Genomic DNA, 26,844 nt, shown 5'->3' with positions numbered 1-26,844 from the left:
AAGCTTCCATTTTATATCTCCTTATTCAATAGGCTAAATTAATATTACCCATAGGATATGCGGTTTTATTTAGGAAAACTGATAGAAACCTGCCACTCTTTGATTAGCCTTTGTATCAGTAGAAATCCTGAGCCCCATAAGTCGAACAGTATTACATGTATGAATGGTACTTACACAAATGAGTCAACTGGTAATGAGTATACATGCAAAGCAGTATTGATAATTGGTCAAGTGAATCTCAATGAACAGTACTTTTTGCTCCTTTCTTTAAGAAGAAATCTGAGTGCCTTCTTAAGTAGATGATAAAGAAGATCCACCACCCTCATCATAACAATAACAACTCCCATTAAGTGTTTACTGTGTAGCAGACCCTGAGTAAAGCATTTAAGTCTCCCAATAAATGTATGAGGAATACTATAATTATCTTACAAATGAGGATCTTAGGTCACTTATTGTCATTTAAAAAATATGTTTTATACTGGCACATTTTCCAACTCTGGGAAGACACATCAGTTTTTTTGTAAGGTGCTGGAGGTTGGACCCAGGATTTGAACCCATAATCTTATCTATGATTCTATCATGCTCCCATTGTTAATCTTCAAAACTTTCATGAAATTTCATTTTTAATTCAACTCTGAGTTGCAATTTTCAGAGATAAGGGAAGAAAAGAGGTCTGTTGAGGAGAAATATGTTTGTTGGTATACAAGTCACATTCCTTACAGCTATCAGAGAACTTATCTGCAGTACTGGGCCCCCCAACACCGACTATGCAGAGAACATGCCATGAAAGCTATGGTCTACATGTGTTGTTTTATTTTAATTTTAAAAGGAGTTTTAAAGTGGTTAAATACTAAAATTCAGATTTAAAACATTTTTTAGGTGTTTTTTTTTTCTTTTAACCCATTCATCTAACTCAGTAGACACTAATATTCTTATGTTATATCTCCTCTTTGCTGCCTTCCTGGGAAGTAATTTCATTCCTTCTTATTTACTTGCCTCCAATATAGATGGTCCCATCCCCTTAACAGGTAAAATAAATCTGTAAGAGCTGTTAGTCTATTAGTTCAATGATGACGTGCTGGAGTTAAAGTATGTTGACTACAACTTAAGACACCAGAAATGAACAAAGCAGAAACATTGGTAGATGCTCACATTTACTCACTTAGTAAAAGAACAAAAAGATAAAATATGTATGATGCAGTAAGTTCTACTAGTGACTAATCTGGGTTTTAGTTGCTCTCATGATTGATAGCTCCAGAGGCCCACCTTTCCTTTCTCTGTCTTTGCCCAATGTTCAAACAAATCAATTCTCTATTTATAGAAAACTTTTTTCACAACATTAAAATTGAGAGAAAAGATTAAATCTATTTGCCATTGTGCTGTTGGTTTTCATTTTAAATATGCCTACACATTTTCATTTGGAAATATTTGGAATTCTGGGCTTAAGCCTCTTGGATATTTGGCCAATTATACTGAAAGTTCAAGACAAATGAATCCCCTCTGTATGATCTAGCTTTGCACACAATGGAGATAAAACAATTGATCAGAAAACAGCTCATTACCTAAGTCTTGAAGATTTACTTTTAATAATAACATCGGTGATTTTCTTAACTATATGAAAAATGCACTACTGTGATCTACTGAAAATGAAAATTTCCATAGACACTTTTATAATTTCAAGTAAGACAAGTTCATCTGAAAAAATGTTCTTATGATAATTTTCTGGCCTAGCCATTTAGTTAAGGTTAAAAGTGAACAATACGAGTTATTCTTATGTTTATTCAAGTGCTTCCTTTTCACACATGAATTGATACAATTTACTTTATATTGCTTACCTATTTTAGTTGTTTTTCATAGTTGGTCAATTCATTTCAAACACAGAAAATGCCTCTCTCTCTTTGCTCATTTGTAATTTGAGAAACTTATAGGTTGATATAGTTGCCGCTTTTAACATTTGTCAATTGTCAACTGTGTGCACGGTATTAGACTGCATTAGGTACTGTGGAAAGTTGTAAGAAGATGGATACTGTTTCTGCCCTCAATGAAAGTGCAATCTAATGAAAATCATCTAACACACATCTAGAAAAATAAGATACACTAGAGAAACACATTACAAATATTTAAAGAGCAATATACTCAAGTGCTAGATTGACACATAGAGAAATGCCTCCGTTTCTTTGTTCAAAAATATGTTAATTGTGGTGCTCCTGGGTGGCTCAGTCGGTTAGCGTCAGATGATTGATCTCAGCTCAGGTCATGATCTCAGGGTCATGAGATCGAGCCCTGCCTCAGGCTCCACGCTGGGTGTGGAGCCTACTTAAGATTCTCTCTATCCCTCTCTCTCTAAGCCTCCACCCCCTACTAGTGCTCTCTTTCTCTCTCAAATATTTCATTGTGATTCCATTCCTAATCGCATTAAGAACAACAGATATCAAAGGGGCCATGAGAGACCCAACCATCTAAAATGATAACATGGTAGTTAAGTTTTACAGAAAGCTTAATAAGCCCTGGAATTTTGTACACATTATTTCATTTAATCCTTATGACAATACTACCTACAAGGTTTATCCCCATTTTCCACATGAGGTAACCAAGGCTTAGAAAATTAAGTATTTGGTTGGGTCATAAAGCTAATAAGGGCAGAATGAGCTTTTATTTATTTACTATTTTTTTAATTTTATTTTATTATGTTATGTTAGTCACCATACAATACATCATTAGTTTTTGATGTGGTGAACCACGATTCATTGTTTTCATATGTCACCCAGTGCTCCATGCAGTACGTGCCTCCTTAATACCCATCACTGGGCTAACCCATCTCCCCCATCCCCCTCCCCTCTAAAACCCTCAGTTTGTTTCTCAGAGTTCATAGTCTTTCATGGTTCATCTCTCCCTCTGATTTTGCCCCCTTCATTTTCCCTTCCTTATCCTAATGTCCTCCATGCTATTCTTTATGTTCCACAAGTAAGTGAAACCATATGATAATTGACTTTCTCTGCTTGACTTGTTTCACTTAGCATAATCTCCTCCAGTCCCATCCATGTTGATGTAAAAGTTGGGTATTCATCCTTTCTGATGGCTGAGTAATACTCCATCATATATATGGACCACATCTTTATCCATTCATCTGTTGAAGGGCATCTCGGCTCTTTCCACAGTTTGGCTATTGCGGACATTGTTGCTATGAACATTGGGGAGCATATGGCCCTTCTTTTCACTACATCTGTGTCTTTGGGGTAAATACCCAGGAATGCAATGACTGGGTCATAGGGTAGTTCTTTGACCCTCTTTGTTTTGTTGACTGTTTCCTTTGCTGTGCAGAAGCTTTTTATCTTGATGAAGTCCCAAAAGTTCATTTTTGCTTTTGTTTCACTAGCTTTTAGAGATGTATCTTGATTATTTGACCATAGAGTTGAGGGTCCATATCTGGGCTCTCCATTCTGTTCCATTGGTCCATATGTCTGTTTTTGTGCCAGTACCATGCTGTCTTGGTGATCACTGTTTTGTAATATAGCTTGAAATCCGGCAACGTGATGCCCCCCAACTTTTTCTTTTTCAACATTTCCTTGGCGATTCGGGGTCTTTTCTGATTCCATACAAATTTTAGGATTGTTTGTTCCAGCACTTTGAAAAATGTCATTGGAATTTTGATCGGGATGGCATCGAAGGTATAGATTGCTCTGGGTGGCATAGACATTTTAACAATGTTTCTTCCATTCCATGAGCATAGAATGTTTTTCCATCTTTTTGTGTCCTCTTCAATTTCTTTCATGAGTGTTTGTAGTTCCTAGAGTATAGATCCTTTACCTCTTTGGTTAGGTTTATTCTGAGGTATCTTATGGTTTTTGGTGCTATTGTAAATGGAATCGTTTCTCTAATTTATCTTTCTACAGTTGCATTGTTAGTGTATAAGAAAGCAACTGATTTCTGTGCATTGATTTTGTATCCTGCCACATTACTGAATTGCTGTATGAGTTCTAGTAATTTGGGGGTGGAGTCTTTGGATTTTCCACATAAAGTATCATGTCATCTGCGAAGAGAGGGAGTTTGACTCTTTTTTTTTTGCCAATTTGAATACCTTTTATTTCTTTTTGTTGTCTGATTGTTGTTGCTAGGACTTCTAGTACTATGTTGAACAATAGTGACGAGAGTGGGCATCCTTGATGTGTTCCTGATCTTAAGGGAAAGGCTCTCAGCTTTTCCCCATTGAGGATGATATTTGCTGTGGGTTTTTCATAGATGGATTTTATGAACTTGAGGAATGTTCCCTCTATCCCTATACTCTGAAGAGTTTTAATCAGGAAAGGATGCTGTATTTTGTCAAATGCTTTTTCTGCACCAATTGAGAGGACCATATGGTTCTTCTCTCTCCTCTTATTAATGTGTTCTACCACACTGATTGATTTGCGAATGTTGAACCACCCTTGCATCCTGGGGATAAATCCCACTTGGTTGTGGTGGATGATGCTTTTAATGTATTGTTGGATCCTAGTAGCTAGGATTTTGTTGAGGATTTTGGAATCCATATTTATCAGGGATATCGGTCTGAAATTCTCCTTTTTGATGGGGTCTTTGCCTGGTTTGGGGATTAAGGTAATGCTGGCTTCATAGAATGAGTTTGGAAGTTTTCCTTCTGTTTCTATTTTTTGAAACAGCTTCAGTAGAATAGGTATTATTTCTTCTTTGAATGTTTGGTAGAATTCCCCAGGGAATCCATCAGGCCCTGGACTCTTGTTTTTTGGGAGGTTTTTGATCACTGCTTCAATCTCGTTACCGGTTATTGGCCTATCAGAACTGAGCTTTTAAAACAAAATGTTCTAATGCCAAAGTCCAACCTCTTCCTGTTTCCACACCCAGCCTCTCAAGCCCACTTCACCAGATTGGTCTAGTTTTCTGAACTCTTTCTCCTTGCTACATTGGTTATATCCTAATCTCTGACCTCAGCCAATTATTATTATCTTCTCCCTTTTCCTTCTAATCCCCAGGTACTGCAGCTCCCTGCACTTTGGCATGGACCCCAGCCTCTCCACCTGAGTTTCTGGCTGCAGTGGTCAGTGACTGGTTGTCCAGTCCTCCAGCTATGCTTTTCAGGTCTTCCCTTCCTCAGGTCCTCACATTCTTTAAGTCCTAAATTCTCTTTACTCCCCAAATACTTTTTGAAGCTGAGACTGATACAATCCCCAATTTATAAAACTCCTCTTTCTCACCTTCATTTACATAATTGCAATCAATTTTCAAGAGACAATTCAAGAGACAGGGAACTAGGATTAATTGAGTAGTTTGTGTGTCTGACAGACAATGTCTGCTGGTTCATTTGCATCTTACCTGGTTTTATTTCCAGTAAATCTTTAAAGCTAATTGTTCACTCTCCTGAGTGTTGATGGTATTTATTGATTTAATTTAACCAATGTTTACCAAGTGCTCATTTTATATCAGGCACTGTGTGGGTTGCTGATTAGAAAATGTTGAGAGGCTAGGTCTCTAACTTCATGAACCTTAGAGCCTATGGGAGGAAAGTCAATAGGCAAACATATCACTATGTTTTAAGAAATAATGACAGCTATGTATAGGGCCATAAGCACATATGCGAGGGACACCACACTCAGAAGGGGATAAGAAGGGTGGAATGACAGACACAATTTTTCAAAGAAGGTATATGTAGGCAGTCTCTTAATTATGAATATGAGTAAGCCAAAGTAAGTAGGGGGTGGGAGGCGGGGCAGAACACTCAAGGCAAAAGTGGCACCATCTTCAGAGTGGCTGTGTGTGAGTGGAACATAGAGTAGTAAATGCCAGATGGAGATGACATTGGAGGCAGAAGGAGAAACTAAATCATAAGGGACTTTCTGTGCCATGCTAACTTGCTTGGATTTTAATCTGAAGGCAGTCGGGAGGGGGCATGAAGAGTTTATTTTTTAGCTAAGCAGGTCTGGATTTATATTTAGAAAGATCAGTGTGCCTAAGATGTGAAGAAAGAAAAGCTGGAAGGAGGTATTAAGCAGCTGCATTGCAGTATATTGAGGTAAAAGATGACAAGGGTTTGAACTAGTGATAGCAAAAAGTACTTTGGTTTAAGAAATAGATTTTAAATATTTTAAATGGAAAGAGTTTATTGATTTTTGGATGAAGGGAAAAGAGGGACAATGGAGTAGTGGGATCCAGAATGATGCCTTGGTGTCTGCCTTAGACAGAAAGAATAGGGAGGAGTAGCCTCGGTGGGATGGAGGAGGAGATGAGGGTGCGTTTGGTGATAGCATGAGGTGCTTACCGAACTTCCAAATAAGGATGCCCAGTATACATTTCTGTATGAATCAGCTGGGATATATCACATGTTCTTCAGTACTGTATTTACCATTTCATGTACATTTTGTATCTGACCAAGTTTTTTTTTTATTTTTTAAATTTTGATTCCAATATAGTTCACATACAGTGTTATATTAGTTTCAGGTGTACAATATAGTGACTCAAAAATCCCATACATTACCCGGTGCTCATCACAACAAGTGTATTCCTTAATCCCCATAACATATTTCATACCTCTGGTACCAAGTTTTGTTTTGTTTTGTTTAATTCCTTGAGTGAAGAAGAGGTACTGCCTTACAATTCTTTGCGTCCATCCCAGGCCAAACACAGTGTATTGTGTATAGTGGGAGCTCAGTAAAGATTTGTTTCTTGAAAAATGGATTGACTGACTGATTGCTATGTGTTGACTGTAATACATGCTGAGCAAAGTTGGATAAAGTTTGCCTGGGAAGGTTTTATAGAGGTTTTATGTGGGAAGGTTAGAAAAGCAGCAGCGTAGCACATTTATGTAAACCTTCTACCCTAAGTATTTTTTATGTGTACCCTAAATACCTGGTATCCTGGAGACTATTATTTATATATTTTTGAGAACAAAGACAGTCTTATTTTATACTCCATTTTATCCCCAGTTAATTTCACGGTATATAGTAGGTATTTAATAAATATTTGTTGAATAAATGTACAAATTACAATCACCAAGTCACAGTTTATGTATCACAATCACTAGGTTATAGTTTACGTAAACAGTTATATACACAATTTATATACCATAATTGTAAACTGTGAAAGCCCATATTTAATAACAGTTACATTAAATAATAGATGGAGTTTATGTAATTTTTACCATCCAGTAGTCACAAAGTATCTTTGTTTGCTATCTTTGTGATATATTTGTAGTTGGAGTCTGTCCCTTTATATCTGAGCAATTCTGCCTCCATCTGCTAGTGATGCCAGATGGAGGAGAGGCAGGGAGACCAAGAGATTAATGAAGCAACTCATCAAGTTGTGCAAAAGGCAAAAATATATAAAAAAATCAAATCTGTTGAAATGCCCTTTCCAAAGAGTGATAGTTGCATATTGTATAAGTTTAAAGTTTCTGGAGGAAAAAAATAGAGGAAACTTCTGGAAGATAAAATTGTTAATGACTTGTAAAGATGTCCATTTTGGAAAAACACAGGGTATCATCTTCTTCCCAGTGTATATATTACACCCTGGTAGCAAAGGACATTAACTCTTTCTGACTATAAGGGTGAAATTAACTACACTGGGGAGTACAGAGTCCATTAGTAGAAATGGTTCCCCAAGGCTCTTAGTTGGTGATGGACTCAGACACCATGAAATAAGGGTGCAAGCTAGTTTTTTCCAAGAAGTCAGTACTTTGGAACAGGGAGATTGTAATTTATGGGAGGAAGGAAAAGGCAAAATCAGGTGAACTCTGCTGGATCTTGCAATTCTTCGGAAAGCAGTAGTAAAAATGGTGGGGTTGGGGGAGATCTCATACACAATATTTTAGGATAGTACCAGACTTCAACCAGTGGGAGATAAAAGGGAAAACGTTCCTCAAACAGTGCAGTAATGCAATAAGCTATATAATACAACTCACTAGGCAAAATATATTCTAGTAGAAATGAATTCATTTAAGATGGCAGTAACTTATAAAATTGCTAGATGAAGAAATGATATTGGTAATATTACAAATGAGAAAACATGGAATGAGAAAAGATGTTTAACAATCATAAGAAATGAATAAATCTACATATCAGTCCAAACAAATATCATTAATAATCATGCAATCATATTCATTAGAATTAGAAAATTCCTCTCTCTAAAGAGGACTCCTATTTGCTTAGCTCTTTCTAAGGCAAATACAGTCTACGGCCATCACACCCTGAGTGCGCCCGATCTCGTCTAAGGCAAATACATGTAGATGTATAGTTGACAGTCAACTTCTCCCTAGGCCTAACATTACTCTTCTTTACATGAAATTTCTCAAGGTCAATTTTTTGTTTTTGTTTAAAATTATACCAATTCTATCTAATAAGAGTTCTGAGTTCAAATTATTTATTAAACCTGGCTGCTGAGTGGGCAGAATATAAGATTTTTGAAATGCAAATAATTTTATTTAGTAGAAGTCACAAATGGGTTAGACCAGAAAAGAGATATAGAAGGGGAAAAAAGCACAGAGTTAAGCTATACTATTAAGGCTTTCTTGCTGGATATTTTAGGAACACGTGATTGCTTTTGCTTCTTACAGGAATTAAAGTCATTGTGAATGATCTGTACTCAATTCATTTATTCATTCACTTGTTTACTCAACAAACACTTTTAAGGGCTCACTATATATCAATCATCATGCTAATTATTAAATATATAGATCTTAGATCTTAAGTTTCCATATCTGTATAAAGATTAGAAAGGAATTCTCCCTGTGATGATTGGTTAAAGAGAATACCCATACTCAAGAGGTGAGTATGGCTGTGCATGTACTCAAAACATCTTATATGCTCCCCAGAATTTCCCAAAGCCCCTGTGTTAGGCAAGTCCACGTGAAAAGTTCTGGAAAAAAGGCTATAAGCAGATGTGACATGTATCATTTTAGAGCCAAGGCATTTAAGAGTTGTTGGACTACCTTCTTTCCACCATGCTCTCTTTCTTGCTACAACAGACTTGGAGGCCATGTGTAACAGATGCTGAAGCTATAAAATGGTGGCACCTTCCTCAGTCCCACTGGACATGTAGTTTCAGTGAGAAATGAACTAAGTTGGGCTAAGCTGCTGAGATTCGAGCATCTGTTACCGTAGCCTTTTTCTGGCTGTTAATCAGAGATTATCCTGAAATGATAAAGGAGGTATTGATATGAAATACAGAGGTTGTTAAGTATCAGTTCAAACACGTCTTGGCTTCTGGAAACCATGCATATCAATTCTGAAGTACTGCAGATTAGACAAATTTAACATTCAGTTCTTTCCTGGTTGGTGACCACTTCTATTCATGAAATAAACAAAGGTTCTGCAGCTCCAATAGTGACATTTTCTCATGAATTCTTTTCTTCCTCTTCAAGAAATTTCTAGTTTTCCAGGCTGCAGAAAAATCCATAGTGAAGATAATGAAGCTTAAGATCAGTTCCCCTTGTTTTATAGGCCCTTTCTGAGGTTTTTTGCCTAACTTCATATCTGTAATTTCAGATAGTTTTTCTAAAAAAGGACCCTTCCAAGTTGAATAAGCTTCAAGTCTCACAAAAATCTGAATCCAGCCCTACCTAGTCTTTCATATTACAACCTCTTACCTGGAACTAGGCATTATCTTTTTTCATCACCTATTTATCACACTCTCCAAAAGTAAACTAGATAAAAAGTCCTTCTTTCCTCAAGGCCTGGGAAATTATGTATATTTTTCCCCTTTAAGCAAATTAAGCCCAAGAAAAGTTTCCTTTGGCTGAGTGTCTGAACCACTGCTTTTCCTATCTTTAGTCATTTTTAGTAGCTCTCATTGACACAGACTGGCACCTTTGTATTTATATACATATGGAAACACATGCACACATCCACAGACTTACAGTACACATAGAAAGTACATTTTATGATGTTTTTTTCCATGTATTAAGATAACTTTGTAATAGAGACCTTTATTACATGTCACTATTAGGTGAATGAGGCCAATATCTACAGATTTCTGACACACAAGTCAGCCATTTTCATGAGGTTCAGCTGACATCACAGGTCACATGTTATAATCTGAGGTAAATTAGCTAAACAATTAAAAACCTGTTCGGATGGTTTTTTGGAGCTCAAAGTCCCTGGCCCTTCAAATAGAAGAAAGCCAATGTCAGTGTGATAAGCAGTGGCTTTCCTCTTTCCCAAAGGACTTTACTCTGTGAATCATGAGGGTTGTGGCATGATAATGGCTGATATTTTCATAGGCAGCCTGACCGTAATCTGTATTCTGGCTAGCAGAAGAGCGGCAGGAGGGGAGAGAAGAGGCCAGGAAAATTATAGTTAATAATTATGCATGCAGGTAGTGTGTTAGGAACTCTTTCCAAAGCTATGATAAAGTACTTCATTCTTTATTTAAACTCTCATAATCACTCTTCTTCTTTATCTAAAGAACCACATTTTTAGAAGAAGCAAAATTCTAAAAAAAAGTCAGCTTTCAAGTTTGTTTTTTTTTTTCCCTCTAAATGTGGGAAAGAAGGGAGTGTAGGAGGTTTTTGAAATTACTATAAATGGGGCTTTTAACCTAAAAGTTGATTCCTCAGCAGAACAGTTGAGATAGTTAATTCAAAGAATAAAGCAGAAGAGTGTTTTCTTCTTGAGATTTTAGTCCTACTAAATGCCTTTATCTTAGCTTTATCAGTCTATAAAATACACTCATTAATCTGTTGCCCCTACACAGGTCAGAAAATTTTATAAAAACAAATATTTTAAGGGGCGCCTGGGTGGCTCAGTTGGTTAAGTGACTACCTTTGGCTCAGGTCATGATCCCAGGGTCCTGGGATCGAGCCCCACATTGGGCTCACTGCTCGGCAAGGGGCCTTCTTCTCCCTCTCCCTCTGCCCCTTCCACTGCTAGTGCTCTCCTGCTCTCTCGTTCTGTCAAATAAATAAATAAAATCTTTAAAAAAAATATTTTAAGAGGTAATCCTTTGTTCTTAAAACTATGCCAAGGACTAAATAATATACACAGAAAATTAAAAATATCCTTCTTTCTTGACATTTTTTTAGCAGTGGGGATAAAAAAATAAAATAGAGGGAATTACAGTCAAATAGATGGAACAGTATGTAGTTAATTTGATGTAATGCTATGTAATAAGTATTATAATGGAGGCATGCACAGAAGCAATGTGAGAAAACTCTCACAAAGTATGCCCCTTGACTCTAGAAGGCCATTAAGAAATTCTGCAAGCAGAAAAGCGGGTAAGAGGATACCAGGCAAAGGAATTTGAGAATTGTGACTAATCTGATATTTGGAAAATTGGAATTGGGAGTTCTGAAGGCAGGAAAGAGCTAGAAAGGTAGGAACCAGCAAACCCATTAAGGATTTTTTTTTTTCCTACTAAGTGAGAAGGATTTTGACTTTATCTTATAGGAATGGGGACCCAACCAAAGAGTAGATTTGCATTTTAGAAAAATATGCATGATAGATTTGAGGAAAGAAATAGTAAGAACTAAAGTAAACATTGCCATTGGAGATTCAGAGAAGGGGAGTTTCAAAAGCAGAGATAAAAAGATGGACACGGTCTGATTATATAAGATGTAAAGTAAAGAGGGATGTTAGGGATGACCCAGGATAGATTCTGAAAGGAAAGACAATGATTTTAGTTTGTAGCATGTTGAATCTGAGTGCTCTGTGGGGGCATGTGCAGTAAATGATTAGAAATGTATTTGGAGCTCAGGAGAGATGTAGTTAGGATCTCTCTAACATAGGTGATGTTAGATGATGTCATAGGTGATGTCATCAACTATAACCCTGCATACTGTCGATCAGGAAACATATATAGACAGAAGATTGTAGGTGGAAGCATGAGTAACATCAACATTTAAAGAAAAAGCAACAGGAACCCCTCCTAGAAAGGTCAGAAGAGTAAGGAAGAATATGAAGACTAGCACATGGTGTCATGGAAGTTGAGGTGAAAAATTTCCTTTTATATTTGACATTTTCTGAATTTTTATAAGAATATGAATCACTGAGGGACGCCTGGGTGGCTCAGTCGGTTAAGCGTTTGCCTTTGGCTCAGGTCATGATCCCAGGGTCCTGGGGTTGAGTCCCACATTGAGTCCCCTTGCTGAGCAAGGAGCCTTGCTTCTCCCTCTATGTGCCTGTCTCTCTCTCTCTCTGATAAATAAATAAAATCTTAAAATATATATATATATATATATATATATATATATATATATATAAAGAATATGAATCACTGATATAATGGTGAAACTTTTATTTTGAAGTAAGAAATTCAGAAATTGTTTTAACAAAATAAACAGGGAATATAACTAAATATATGAAAGTAGATAATGAAACTAATCAAAGTACACAGTGTCTTAATAGAAGTCAGCAGCTGGGGCAGAAATTACTACACTAAGATTGCCAGAGAAACTGAAAATAGCTTTAGGATTGCTATCCTTAGGATATGAAACAATATAAATAATGCCTTTGCATTATTTCTTGCAATAAATGAAATAAGTTTTAAATGTTCCTTGGACATCTGGAAATATAAGGAACCTTTTGGAGGTGCCAAGTTAACTTGATTTAAATTAAATTATGATTAACAAGAGAAACACTTTAATTATTGTTTATATTTTAGAAGATTTATATACAAATCCATCTTGTTACACAGAGTATTTCTTCTTTCAAAGTATTATTTCAAAGTCCTTTAACTAAACATATTAGCCATAATTCAAAATGACCACAGATATAACCTGACATTGGTTCATTTTGTCACTCCTCTGGGAACTTGAAAGGCTAAACTCGTTTTTATAATTGCAGCTTTTGTTTTAGCATCTTGAAATCTTTCACAAGCTTTTTGAAAGGCAATCATATCAAAAACAAATTTTTCTTCACAGTGTTTTTTATATGTTTCTTGAGCCCTAAGAAGAAAAAAAGGAAAGTAACAGAATGAGATACTTTTAGATAACGAAAGTGTAACAATCATTCAGATTGTTAATGGTAAGTAGATGCTTTTAAAACAGACATACAAATGGGAAAAAATTAGAACTTCACTTATTGCATAGAATTTTATTATATCAATGATATCTATAATTTATTTAATAATATTCATATTGGACTAATATTTCTAAGATTTTTATTGGCTGTAACAGAATTCTCATAAACCCTGGTTTAGAGTCCCAAAGAGGCTCCTGGGTAGCTCAGTTGGTTAAGTGTCTGCCTTTGGCTCAGGTCATTAAACCCAGCGGGGGCCTGGGATGGAGCCCTTCACCAGTCTCCCTGCTCAGTGGGGAGTCTGCTTCTCTCTCTCCCTCTGCCCCTCCCCCTGCTTGTGCGCACACACGCTCTTTCAAATAAGTAAATCCTTTATTTTTTTTTTAAAGATTGTAATTATTTATTCAACACACAGAGAGAGCACAAGCAGGGGGAGCGGCAGGGAGAGGGAGAGGGAGAAGCAGGCTCCCTGCTGAGCAAGGAGCCCAGACACTCCGGACTCTATCCCAGGACCCTGGTATTGACCTGAGCCGAAGGCGGACACTTAACCAACTGAGCCACACAGGCGTCCCTAAATAAAATCTTAAAAAAAAAAAAAAAAAAAAAATTGCAGAACTTTTATTTAAGCCTCACTAAATCCAAGTTTCTTCTAGGATGCTGTTATGGATTGAACTGTGTCCCCACTTCCAACCCCCAAATTCATGTTGAAGTCCTAAGCTCTAGTACCTTAGAACATTACTATATTTGGAGATAGGGTCTTTAAGAGGTAATTAATTTTAAATTTTATCATACAGATGGGCCCTAATCCAATATGAGTGGTGTCCTTATTAAAAAGATGAGGAGACACTACGGATATGAACAAACAGAACAAAGGTCATGTTAGGACAGTGAGAAGTCAGCCAGGGAAAAAGGCCTCAAACCTGAGAAGCCAAATTTGACATACCTTAATCTTGGACTTCTAGCCTCCAAAACTGTGAGAAAATAAATTTATGTTGTTTAAACCACCCAGTCTGTGGTATTTTGTTATGGCAGCCCCAGCAGACTAATACGGACTCTAAGTTAGAGAAAAGCGGACCAGGTTACCCTGTCAAACCTAGAAAATGTCATGGGCCTTACAGGACTTCACTCATTCATCCTCATTCATTCAACAATTATGTATTATAATGCCCCTAGATGCTGGAACCATAAAGATAAATATGACATAACAATGAGAAGCTTATAGAAAGTAGAGAAATAATGAATATATAAATAAAATATTATAGCATCATAATGAAAACACTATGTAACAATACAAGGACGGCATAATGAAAAAATTAGTAAATATTATCTGAAGAAGAGGGTAAGGAAAGACAAGAAAGACTTAAGATTTGAAATAATCCTTGAACTCAGTCTTGAAAGATGTGTATTTTTCAGGCAGAAAGTGGAAGGGAAGAACATTTTGTTCATGTATGTTTGTTTAAATAGCATGAATAGCTAAAATAAAGTCAAAGATGATAGTACGGCTTGGCATGCTCTGAGAAGTGACAACACTCTTAATTTCTGGGACAGTGGAACAGATAACTCTGGAGAAACAGACTTAGAGCAGATCATAGAACCCTTGATTTGTATATAGATATACTCAGAAATCTGGACTTGAGGAGTAGAAGAAAGGCCAAAGTCTAGAAAGTCTGCAACTTACTATGTAGTTTTGGACAAGTTATTTCAGTTCTCTTTACCTCATTTTCTTCATTTTTAAAAAGGGGGATAATCCAACTCATGAGGTTTAGTAAAATACTAATGAGTTAATACATTTAAAATCCTTAGAACAGTGCCTGACATTTAATAATTCCTTTTACTGGATGGATAATAGCGTTATTCAACAGGATAAGAAATATAAGAAGAGTAGCCAGATGAAGAGAAATATTGGAATTCTATTTTGGTAATATTGTGTTTAAGGAGCCTGGCTGTCTATATGGTAATGCTCAGGTAGTTGACTATAGAGAAGCAATGGCTTATGGATAAGAGAAAAGGTAGTAAAGCCATTCTGCTTGGGGTTGAGATGCAGGTCTGCAACTTATTGATTGTGTGATTTGGGACGCGTTATTTAAACTCTTCTCAATCATTTTCTTCATCTATAAGAAGGGACAATCTAACTTATAGGATTTAGTAAGGACTAAACAGCTAATACATTTAAAATCCTTAGAAGAATGCCTGACATTTAATAATCACTCAATGAAAATTAGCTATAACTATTTTGAGTCTGGATCTCTGGAGAGTGGCTATATCTGGACATGTAGTAGAGTGGAAGTCATGGCAAAAGGGACTTCGCACATGTAATTAATAGTATTAACTAAGTCTAAGAAATGTATTAAAATAGTCCTCATACAGATAACAATTATAAACTGTGGACAAAATGTAAAAAACAAACAAACAAAACAAAGAACACAACAAAAAACAACAAAAAACCAAACTATTAAAAAGTATTGAAGAGTGAGAAATAACAATCTACTATATTTATATATGCCAGGATAAAAAAATTGGAAAACAAAATTAAGAATGAATTCTATTTACAATAGCATCAAAAAAACAAAAACAAATACTTAGATGTAAGTTTAACAAAAGATATACAAGGCTTATGAGTGAAAATAATAAACTATTGCTGAAAAATTAAAGAATATCTAAATTAATGAAAAGTTCTACCATTTCAAGGACTGGGAGACAATATTATCAAGATGTTAATTCTCCCCAAATTTATCTATATATTCAATGCAATCCCAATTAATATGCCAAGAGTCTTTCTGGTAGAAATTATCATTTAAGTTTGTTTTACACATATAGAAGATCAAATTTAGATTAAGATTTTAAATGTATTAAATTTAGGTATTTTGAATTTATTAAAATTTGAATTCTATGGCAATGCAAAGGTCTTATCTTAACCAAAGCAATCTTGGGAAAAGAAGAACAAAGTTAGAGTTTGTATTTTCCTATCGCTGTGTAACACATTACCATAAATGTATTGGCTTACAACAACAACAACCATTTTATTTTTCATAGTTTTCATGGGTCAAAAGTCCAGGCACAGCTGGATCAGCTGGGTTTACTGCTTGGTTCTCACAAGGCTGAAATCAAGGTGTCAGCCAGGGTTGTGGTTCCTTTTTTTTAAAAGATTTATTTATTCATTTTAGAGAGAGAGAGAGTGCACAAGGAAGAGCAGAGAGAAACTTCAGCAGACTCCTCAATGAGCTGGGAGCCTGATGCAGGGGTCAATATCAAGAGGCAGAGATCATGACCTGAGCCAAAACCAAAAGTCAGTCACTCAGCTGACTGTGCCACCCAGGGGACCCAAGGCTGTGATTCTCATCCAGGACATGAGGTCCTCTTTCCCAGATTGTTGGTTGTTGTCAGAATTCATCTCCTTCTCATTCTTTCCACATAGTCTCTTCCATCTTCAAGTCAGCAATGTCATATCAAATCCTCCTACTTTGAATTTCTCTGCCTTTCTTTTCTGTCCCTGCATGTAAAGCCTCATGTGATGCATTGGGCCCACCTGGATAATCCAGGATAATTTCTCTATTTTAAGATCCATGAATTAGTACCCTTAATTACATGTTTAGAATTCTTGTCATGTACGTACTGTTGTGGGTAAGAGGAAAAAGAGTAATCAACTGAGAGAGCAGCTAAAGTTGGAGGCCATACAATTAATATTAGTGTAAATTTACAAATTAGTGGTCTCTTTTAGCCATTTTAACCTGAACACAAGACGTAAAGATAGTAGGATTATTCCAAAGTGGAAGTTGGGGCGGTTAGCATTGTGGAGGCAATGAAAGGAAAGGACTTCAGAGACACTGAATGAAATGGAGAAAAGAATAACTGATATGAAGAACCCTGGAGGACACAGTAGAAATGAAAAGAAAAGAAATATTTAAGGAAGTTTATTTAAGGGCTGAGTGTCATAATATATTTGAATAATTCATGTGGTGAAAATAAAGGAAGAAAAGAATTGAAAAGATAGAAGATTTTATCCATAAATAAGTATACAAGGATTTAAGATTTAAGAGGTAGGGCAGTTCCAAGTGATGAGGAGGCCCTTACGTGTCTTTGAAAATGAGTTTAAAGGTTGTTGAGATCCAAAAATATTAGGCAATTGGGAGGGCTGTTCTTACGAATTTGGAAGTTCACTCTGATTACAGCTGAAATTGGATGGAGAAAAGCTTTATAAATCAGGATATAAACACCACAGGGAATGAAGAGAGTAGTCTAGGAGGTAAACTGATGACCAAACTAAGGACAAGTAGAAGATGATGTAATTAGATAAAGTGCCTTATGTGCCAGATTTTCCATGCTAATTGATAACTCTACTGCAAAATGGACACCCTGCTGTTCTGCCCTGAGAAATGTCATCACTTTTTCAGAGTATGAATAAGAATATTTTGGAAAATTCATGACCAGCTTTTACCTGATATATATGTATTTTTCTCATTTCAAAGTCTCTTTTTTATTCATTCTTAAATACTCTTGTGGGTAGTTTATCAACTTTCTAAATTAGAGCTTTACGGTTCCTCTTTCTTTTTTCATTCTTCTTCATTCCACAGCAGGATCAGGAACTACATTCTCAGTAATGACTTCACTAGCTATTGAGAGTCATCAGAATGCTTTTAGGTCAAGTGTTTGATACATTAATGAAGAATCAACTGGGAGAAAAAGAACTGAAAAACTGCTGAGGTCTCTAGACAGCCTTTACTTTTTTGACTCACTACTCTTTTCTGCATGTTGATACAAAATCTTTATTTGAAAACATTTATAATAAAACTCAGTAATGCCTTTTAGGACATATTACCTACATAGCCAGAACACTGCATTATTCCTGTGTGTTTTCAAGGATATGGATAGTATCTTTGCAGCATCTTGCAAGAGAAGATAATTCAGTTAACATACATTAGGAAGCTCATTTGACTCTGTATCCTCTACAAATTAATGATGGCCAGACATTCAATCTGCTGTGATAAAACTAAGCTGATTGAATTTCTCTAACATTGATTTACACTAGATTTGTATTTTGATATACTAGACTAGCTTTCATTTTCTTTTCCAAAATATATTTGTTACTAAATTATAGAAAAATTATTTCCAAAAACCACTCACCCATACACACACATAGAGTATACATTAAGGAAAATGTTAAATTTTGGAGAAGAGAAATATAAAATATTTTTCATACCTAAAAAGATATTATGTAAAGAAACTCAGTAAATAGTTTAAAAATTGCTTGTAACTAGGAAAAGGCAAATGCTTTCTTCTTATTATTTTATACTCTTTTCTATTACAAACTACTTTCTAATGATAGCATTTATAATTATAATTTTTTTATTTATTTTATAACTCGAAGTTGTACCTTTTAATCCCCTTCACCTATTTCACCCATACCCCCTACCCACTTCCCCTCTGGCAATACAGAGATGAAAATTATAGCATCAGGAATATAGTCAATACTATTGTAATAATGTTGTATGGTGACAGATGGTAACTACACTTACAATGGTGAGCACTGAGTAACATGTAGTATTGTCAAATCATTACGTTGTATACCTGAAACTAATGTAATACTGTATGTAAACTATACGTCAGCAATAAATTTTTTAAAATGTAGATGAAATAAGCAGCAATATGGATCTCTAAGTATTTCTAGGCAAGCCTTAAGCATATGTATTTACATTGTTTGGATGGTTAAAATGTCACCGGGATAAAACTGTGACTGGTAAGTTTCAACCTAGTATCAGACAAAATTGTGTGAAACATGCTGAAAGAGTAAAAAACAATTACTGGGAATCCTGTCAGTGGACCCTTCAGAGTTATCTGTGTCTTTCAATCTCTTTGATCTATTTTACAACCCTATATAAGTTGAAGAAAACTATGAGTAATACAGATGATTCTTGTCTATAAAGTGTAAGTGAATTTTGTCCAATGGAGTTATAATTGATTATCACTGGTGGATAATGACTAAATTTATTTTGGCATTCCTGATTGCCTTTATATATACATGCTCTTAGAAATGTCATTTGAACTGGATGTAACATCTTACTGGTTCCTTAATGAGTTAAATAAAATCTTCGATGTGTTCATTTTATATTTGTATGAGTTACAGTTTTATGTTCTAAAAAATATCCTTTGTAAAGAAGTTGTAGTATATATACAATGGAATATTATTTAGCCATAAAAAGAAGGAAATCATGCTATTTGCAACAACATGGATGGGCCTTGAAGTCACTATACTAAGTGAAATAAGTCACACAGAAAGACAAATATTATATGATCTCACCTATATGTGGAATCTAAACAAACTGAACTCACAGATACAGAGAACAGATTGGTGCTTGCCTGAGGTAGGAGATAAGGAGTAGGTAAAATGCGTAAGGAGGTCAAAAGGTGCCAAGTTCCATTTATAAAATAATTAACTCATGGGATGTAATATATAGCACGGTGACTATAGTTAATAACACTGTATTGCATATTTAAAATTTGCTGAGAGACTAAATCTTAAAAGTCCTCAGCACAAGAAAAATAATTGTAATTATGTGTGGTGACAGATGTTAACTAGACTTATTGTAATCATTTTGCCAGATACACAATTATTAAAACATTATATTGTACACCTGAAACTAATATAATGTTATATGTCAATTATACCCTCCATAAAAAAAATCCTTTGACAACTAATACAGTTTAAATTTGTTAAATGTAGCTTAATATATTTTGAGTCAATACTAATTTTCAGAGCCTTTGCACTAAATTTAGTTTAAAATTTAAAAATCATCATGGAACAATTTTTAAAAATTTTGCATTTGTTTGAGACAGCTTTGTCCCAAGTACATTCTGAGGATTAGCATTCTGAGACATTTCTTGAAATGAAAGTTCTGTGGTAAAATGCATGTTTAAAATATGTTTTATTTTTTTAGTAGGATTCCTAATGGTCTTTACCATGTGACTGTCCACTGAAATTACAGTCCCTTTCTAAGCTAATTTAATGTTTCTTCAGCAATTGCACTTTCAACTACTCCTCTTCAAAACCCTCTGCTACGAGTAGAGCAATATTCACTACCTCCTTCCTCTCCCCTCGTGTTACCTATTCTGAGCTCTCCAATTTTGCTCATCCACTTTGCCAATAATGATTTCCCCTCAGCACTCTGCTTTTCCAAATTTGAATTGACAACTGTAATTTTCCTACTTCTATTTTTTGTAATGATTCAAGTATATGCTTATATTTGCCACTGAACTGTGAGTTCTTAGAGGATCAAGAATATGTTATTAATTTTTCTATGGGGGTGTTGGGGAGAACTGAAATTAATTAACACTTTGATGTTTAGTTATGCCTTCTCTTTGAAGGTGTCCTAGATTACTCTCATCTATTTATTACCTACCATTTAACTGGAAATTTTAATTTTGTCCCTTGATAGTTCTTGTATTATGTTTGTATTATTATTTAACTCTGGTAGTCTTATTGTGTGGTGACTTATCTCCCACCTAGATTTTCAGTTTATTGGAGTCAAATAATCTTTATGTCCCCATATCACCTGACATCTCCAATAGCTGAAAGTGAATTACTATTTGAATGATTTGAACTGAAGGTGTTCCTCAATAGAAATGTCAATGATAACAGAGAGACAGAAAAAAAAAAAGTGTAGGAAAAATTTATTATCATGAAATAAGCACTTGTTTTAAGATAGATACCTATTTTAGTAACTAGTGAAGCTACTTTCAAAACTTGGTTAATTATATTTTAGTATATATTTAATAATTCTGGTTATATATCTTCACTACACAAACATTCTGAAACAATATACATTATTTCTCATTCTAGTGGCTTAAGTATTAAGTACACTAATATATATATTACTAATGTTCATGTTTAAGTACATTAATATATATATATTAGTAATATGTATATATATGTATGTGTGTATATATATGTGTGTATATATATATATATATGTGTATATATATACATATATGTATCTAATTAACCTGCCTCACAGGCTCTAGTATATGACTTAAATGGACTTACATACAACCATTACTAATTCAAAAACTTTTTGTCCTATTTTCCTCCATAAATAATTACGGAATAGATTTTGGAAACTAAGTACTGTACTAGATACTGAAATGGAAAGATAGACCAAATTATTTTATAAAGGACTTTACAAGCTAACGTGATATAGGCTGTCTTGCGATAACGGCTATCAAGTGCTATATGTGAACCACCAAATGAAAGGGATTAATTCAGACTGGAAGAACAGTTGGGGAAAGGTAAAAAGAACAGGTACCATCTCAGTTGGTTACTAAAGGATGAATATAAAATAATAATAAAGGATGTATTTTGTCAGTGGTTGTACAGTTCATACACTGCATGATGGGGGCAAATAGGGGACAAATAGAAATACAGTCACACTCAGCCAAGCATCAGCCACTCACTAGTGATGTGTCTCCCTGGAGAAATAAGTGTCTTGTCCTTCCCATACAGGCACTACCCCCTCACCAATTTGAACATTCCAAATCTTTCTAATTTGCACAATAACAATAGAGGCTTGTGTTGCATAATAATATGTAGATAGCACTAATATTATGGGCTCCTAGTACTCTTTCAAAGTGCATAATGAAGAAAAAGGGGATAGAACTAGTAAGGTCACTGGAATAAGAAATTACAAATCTGGGTAGGGAATTGGGAATAGTTTAGTCTGTATGGAGCAAACAGTGCTGTTATGGGGAAGAGGGAGGGGCTATAGGAGAAAATTTAGTAAGATGAGTCTAGATAAATTGGAACAAAGCATGATGTCTGAAATGCCACTCAGATTTTATTCTGTGGACAACTGCAAAGCATCAATATACTTAAGTAGAAAGTGACATGATCAGAACTTAATTTTAAAAGACAGTTGGGGGGGGTGCCTGGATGGTTCAGTCAGTTAAGCCTCTGCCTTAGGCTCAAGTCATGATCTCATGGTCCTGGTCCTGGGGTCCTGCCCCCACCCCTGGTCCTGAGGTCCTGCCCCCACCCCTTGCTCATGCTTTCTCTCTCTCTCTCAAATAAATAAAGAAAATACTAAAAAAAATAAAAGACAGTTGAGGCTTGGCTAGAGAACAGATTTGGGTTGAAGAAAGGATGTCTTGAGAATGGAGATGGAACTCTCAATTGGAAGGATAAAAGGTGAATCTTAGAATGACTGAGAGTCTGCATTTGAATGGGAGAAGTGGGATTGAAAAGAATCAGTTTGAGACTCCTTTTAGAGTAAAATGAATAAGGAAACTTATTAGATGTTGGCAATGAGAGAGACTGAGTTGTAAAAGACTGGTTTCTAGCACTAGTCAAGAGCCCAATGATGACTGCCATTTACGATAAGAACGACCATTAATTAAGAAGCAGGTTTTGTTGGATGAGGGTGGAGGTGGGATGAGACAGTGTTGTTTTATTGTCTCATCTTTAGTAATATATTAGAACATTTTTGTCCTTTTTTGTTATTTCTATTTTTCAAAGAGAATGTTATAAACAAAGTACTGTTTATTAGGTCTCAACACTTAGTATGCAATATTCACATGTAATTGACTTAAAATCTTCTATAATATCAAAACTGTACCTACCTGATTTCCTTCATTTGTTTTAATAAATTCTTTTGATATTTTTCCATTTCTAGCCTTTGCTGAACAATCAGACTTTTCTCTTGTAAGACAGCTTGATTCTTCCTCAATCTGTCCATTTTAATAATTCCTTTGGACAAAAGAGTGCGCTCATTACTTATATTTTGAATTAATAAACGGTCTTCAGCCTTTTGTTTTTTTTCTGCTAGAAACAGCACTCTCCTCTCTCTAACTTTGTCGAGGTAATTGAATCTGTCCTGCCAAAGTTGTTGTAAACCATTCTGAATTGTCTCATTATCTTTTGCAATTAGTTTTTGTGCAGCATTTTTTTTCTTATTTAGGTTTTCTTGAACAGTTGAGCGAACTCTTTCTTGGGCACCTTGTGCAATGGTGATAGCTGTTATTTTTTTTTTATGGCTTTCCTGCTTCTTTTGTTCTGAATAATATTTATCAATATCCCAAAGTATTTGGAGTTTTATACCAGTTCTGTGTGCTGTAAAAAACTCTTTTCTTACATTATTCTTCAACAGCATGTCTTTTTTTTTAATTGTTGGTTTTTGATGAGTAGTAGGAAATGGCTGGACATATGTAGGAAAATAATCTTCTTTTTCTTTCAATAATGCAGCATACTTCAATGAATCTGAAGTATATATGGGTAGTTTAAACACTGATATCCTAAAACTGGCATCTAATTCTTCATCCTCACTTTCATCTTCAGACTCCTTCTGACCTACATCACACGGAAGACAAATATAATACATTTCACAAGGGCTAAGCACAGTTTATTTTCTGCCCCTATTGTTTTGAAAGCTACATTAATAAAGTTGACAAGAACTTGTTATTGACTTTATTAAGAAGCATTTTTCCCAACTGATGTTCTTTTTAAACTTGTGTTTTAATAGTGATTTTGGAGAGGGAAATCACTATTGAAACCATTTAACACAAAAATGCACTGATTCCTGGGCGCCTGGGTGGCTCAGTTGGTTAAGCGACTGCCTTCGGCTCAGGTCATGATCCTGGAGTCCCTGGATCGAGTGCCGCATCGGGCTCCCTGCTCGGCGGGGAGTCTGCTTCTCCCTCTGACCCTCCCCCCTCTCATGTGCTTGCTCTCTCTCATTCTCTCTGTCTCAAATAAATAAATAAAATCTTTAAAAAAATAAATAAATAAATAAAAAATGCACCGTATTTCCTGCATTATCTCTCACAATCACTTAACTGGCAATGACTTAATAGCAGTATCTTATCTTACACTTAATACTTAATCGCACATATTATTTTTACATTTAGTTATTATTATCTCATATTTGCAAAGGACTTTGTAATCCATTTTACCTTATTTGTCTTAACTGGTAGAAATTAATAGCTGCCATCAAAATTGTTTTTTCTCTTATTGGACACACAAATCCCTCAACCTCCTTTGCTATTATGTGTAGTGATGAGACTAAGTCCTCTCTAGTAAAGTGTGGACAGAAGTGATATGTGTCATTTCTGGTCCAAGGCTATTAGGAAACAAATATGTCTTCTCTATATTTTCTTTCTTCTCCTGACTCACTAGACAGAGATAAGGATAAGGCCCTAGAAGATGGTGAATCCACAACGTGGAAGGATCCTGGCTCCCTGAATTGCTGCTTAAAAAACTACGTACTCACCAGGATTAATCAAACTTGGACTCTTATAGAAGCCAGAAATAAATGGCAATTACATTTGGGTCTATTTGTTATTATAGCCAACCTAACTAATACAATAACTTGAATCACATCATTGTTCATATATTTATTTTCCAACAAACCCAGTTATGAATTTAGGATTAGGTGGCAAATACAGTTTAAAAAAAGTTGCGCTTATTAGTCTTGGGAAAAGATGTTTCCCATGTTTGACTAATTCCCTCTATCAAAATCACATCTCTACTAACTATAGTCTACAACAATTTTATTTTTTCTAATAGAAAATTATCTTAAAATCTTTATATGTCAAATGCAAATCTGCTGGTGGAGACTTTATGGAAGTTAAGGTGACCATAAAAAAGGGTAGGCCCTAGGTAGGCAGTAGGGAAGAAGCAAATAGGCATGATTTTCACTAGAGGCCATAGGAATGTTAACATTAGAAAAGGAAGCAGAGTCTAAAGCAAAGTAGAAAATCAAGTCTAGCAAGTATAAAAGGTAATATACCAGGATACAAAGCCAAAGTGTCCAGAAAAAAAACTCTTAAGAGTTTGGGTCCAAAGCAAGACACTAGACACAGAGGGACAAAATATAGAATTTCAGTTCTAGAAATCTAGAGTAAATAGGATGTGGTCTGGGCAACTACCTAGAAAAGGTACTCTTTTGTGTTATTTGATTTTATGTGCAAATCTTGACATGAGAAAGCTGGCCAAGAATAAAAGATCAGAGATAGAAAATACAACTCTAATAATTTACTAAAGTTTCTGGTCATCGATTTCAATTCATATGGGGGATTGGGATTTTTTCCCCCATACCACCAAGCAATGCTCCAACACCAGCTGGGTGTCCTGCAATTCAACTCAATTCTGACACTATCTACCTGGAGACAGGGTCACCTCCCATATTAAAGGTTCAGTCCTACAAGACTGCCCCTACCCCTTCAGATGTCAATCACAAGTCCAGGTTATCACCTGTGCTTCTAACAAACTGGCTATAGATTAGAGGTTCCACTAACCCCCACCTGGGTTCAATTTGCTAGAGTGGCTCACAGAACTCAGAGAAACATTTTACATTTTATTTACTAGATTACTGGTTTATTATAAAAGGATATAACTCATGAACAGCCAGACAGAAGAGATGCATAGGGCAAGGTATGGGGAAAGGGCACAAAGCTTCCATGATGTCTCTCCAAGCACACCACTCTGCCCAAATCTCTATGTGCTCACCAACATGGAAGCTCTCAGAACCCAGTCCTTCTGGGTTTTTATGGAGGCTTCATTACATAGGCATGATTGATTATACCATTGGCCATTAGGGATCAAATTCAACCTCCATCCCCAAACCCTGTTCCAGAGGTTGAGGGTGGGACTGAAATTTCCAACTCTCTAACTATGGGGTTGGTTCCCCTGGCAACCAGCCTTAGGTGTGATCTAAAATCACCTAACATAGGGGCGCCTGGGTGGCTCAGTCGTTAAGCGTCTGCCTTCGGCTCGGGTCATGATTCCAGGTCCTGGGATCGAGCCCCGCATCGGGCTCCCTGCTCAGTGGGAGGCCCGCTTCTCCCTCTCCCGCTCCCCCTGCCTGTGTTCCCTCTCTCGCTGTGTCTCTGTCAAATAAATAAATAAAATCTTAAAAAAAATAAAATAAAAAAATAAAAATAAATAAATAAAATAAAATCACCTAACATAACAAAAGACATTTTTGTTGCTCTTCTCTCATCACTTAGAAAATTTCAAGAGTTTTAGGAGTTCTGTGCTAGAACCAAGGACAAAGACCAAATATATTTTTCTTGTTATAAATCACAGTATCACAGTTACTAGTATACATAAGTTTGCTCTTTAATAGCTTAATGTAGTGAATAGTGAGACTGCAAGTTCTTTGAAAATAGAAGCAATACTTTATTGTATATACTAACTACATTTACTTTGTAGATGATGATTGAGATGTCTCTCATTGGTTGATTGGACATAATCCCATTAGCACTTTTCAAAGTCTCCCAATTTCAGGGCACCTGGGTGTCTCAGTCAGTTAAATGTCAGACTCTTGATTTCAGTTCAGGTCATGATCTTAGGGTCATGAGATTGAGCCCCACAAGGGGCTGCACCCTAGGCATGAAGCCTGCTGGAGATTCTCTCTTTCCTTTTGCCCCTCCCCGCCCTCCTGCTAGCATGCATGCATCCACAAGCAGTCTCTCTCTTAAAAAAAAAGAAAGTCTCCCAATTTCTTTTTCTGCTTCCAGACATTGCTCACTGCTATAAAATACATCTTCCTAAAACAGGATTCTAATCATATCATGACTTCCACCCAAAGGGAAACAAAACCTGCCTGGTTCTCCACTTACAGGATGAAAGATAGTTCTGCTTTTAAGCCTAGGATCTTTATCATAGGGAAAGAGCTTCATTTTTTCCCCTATACATACACAACATGTTCTCATCTTTGGGCCTTTGCTTATATTATTTTATATTTTGTCCAGTTTGTTGTTTTCCCTATCTACATATGTATTCAAATTCTATCCATTCTTTAAGTCCTCTTCACATGTCACCTTTCCTTATTCTTTATATAAAGAATTGATATATTTTATTAACTCTAATATCAATCCCTTCCTCATAGAACTTATCACAATC

General features: G+C 35.7%; 1 protein-coding gene across 1 annotated transcript in view; it reads right to left on the bottom strand.

Annotated features, from left to right (window-relative positions):
• Positions 1 to 6,459: 6,459 nt before the first annotated feature.
• The window catches only part of LRRIQ3 (leucine rich repeats and IQ motif containing 3), a 196,235-nt gene continuing 175,850 nt past the window's right edge, over positions 6,460 to 26,844 (bottom strand). Inside the window, exons 7-9 of the mRNA XM_032426072.1 lie at positions 22,563 to 23,289; positions 12,716 to 12,883; positions 6,460 to 9,383 (exon numbers count right to left, since the gene is read on the bottom strand). Of these exons, the coding sequence (XP_032281963.1) occupies positions 12,727 to 12,883; positions 22,563 to 23,289 (884 nt within the window). The 3' untranslated portion in view covers positions 6,460 to 9,383; positions 12,716 to 12,726. The remainder of the gene's footprint in view (positions 9,384 to 12,715; positions 12,884 to 22,562; positions 23,290 to 26,844) is intronic.

Source organism: Phoca vitulina, unplaced genomic scaffold, assembly GCF_004348235.1.
Source record: "Phoca vitulina isolate PV1807 unplaced genomic scaffold, GSC_HSeal_1.0 scaffold2, whole genome shotgun sequence".
Lineage (NCBI taxonomy): Eukaryota > Metazoa > Chordata > Mammalia > Carnivora > Phocidae > Phoca > Phoca vitulina.
The sequence above is the reverse complement of the archived record's forward strand: the minus strand, read 5'-3'. Positions and strand labels throughout refer to the sequence as shown.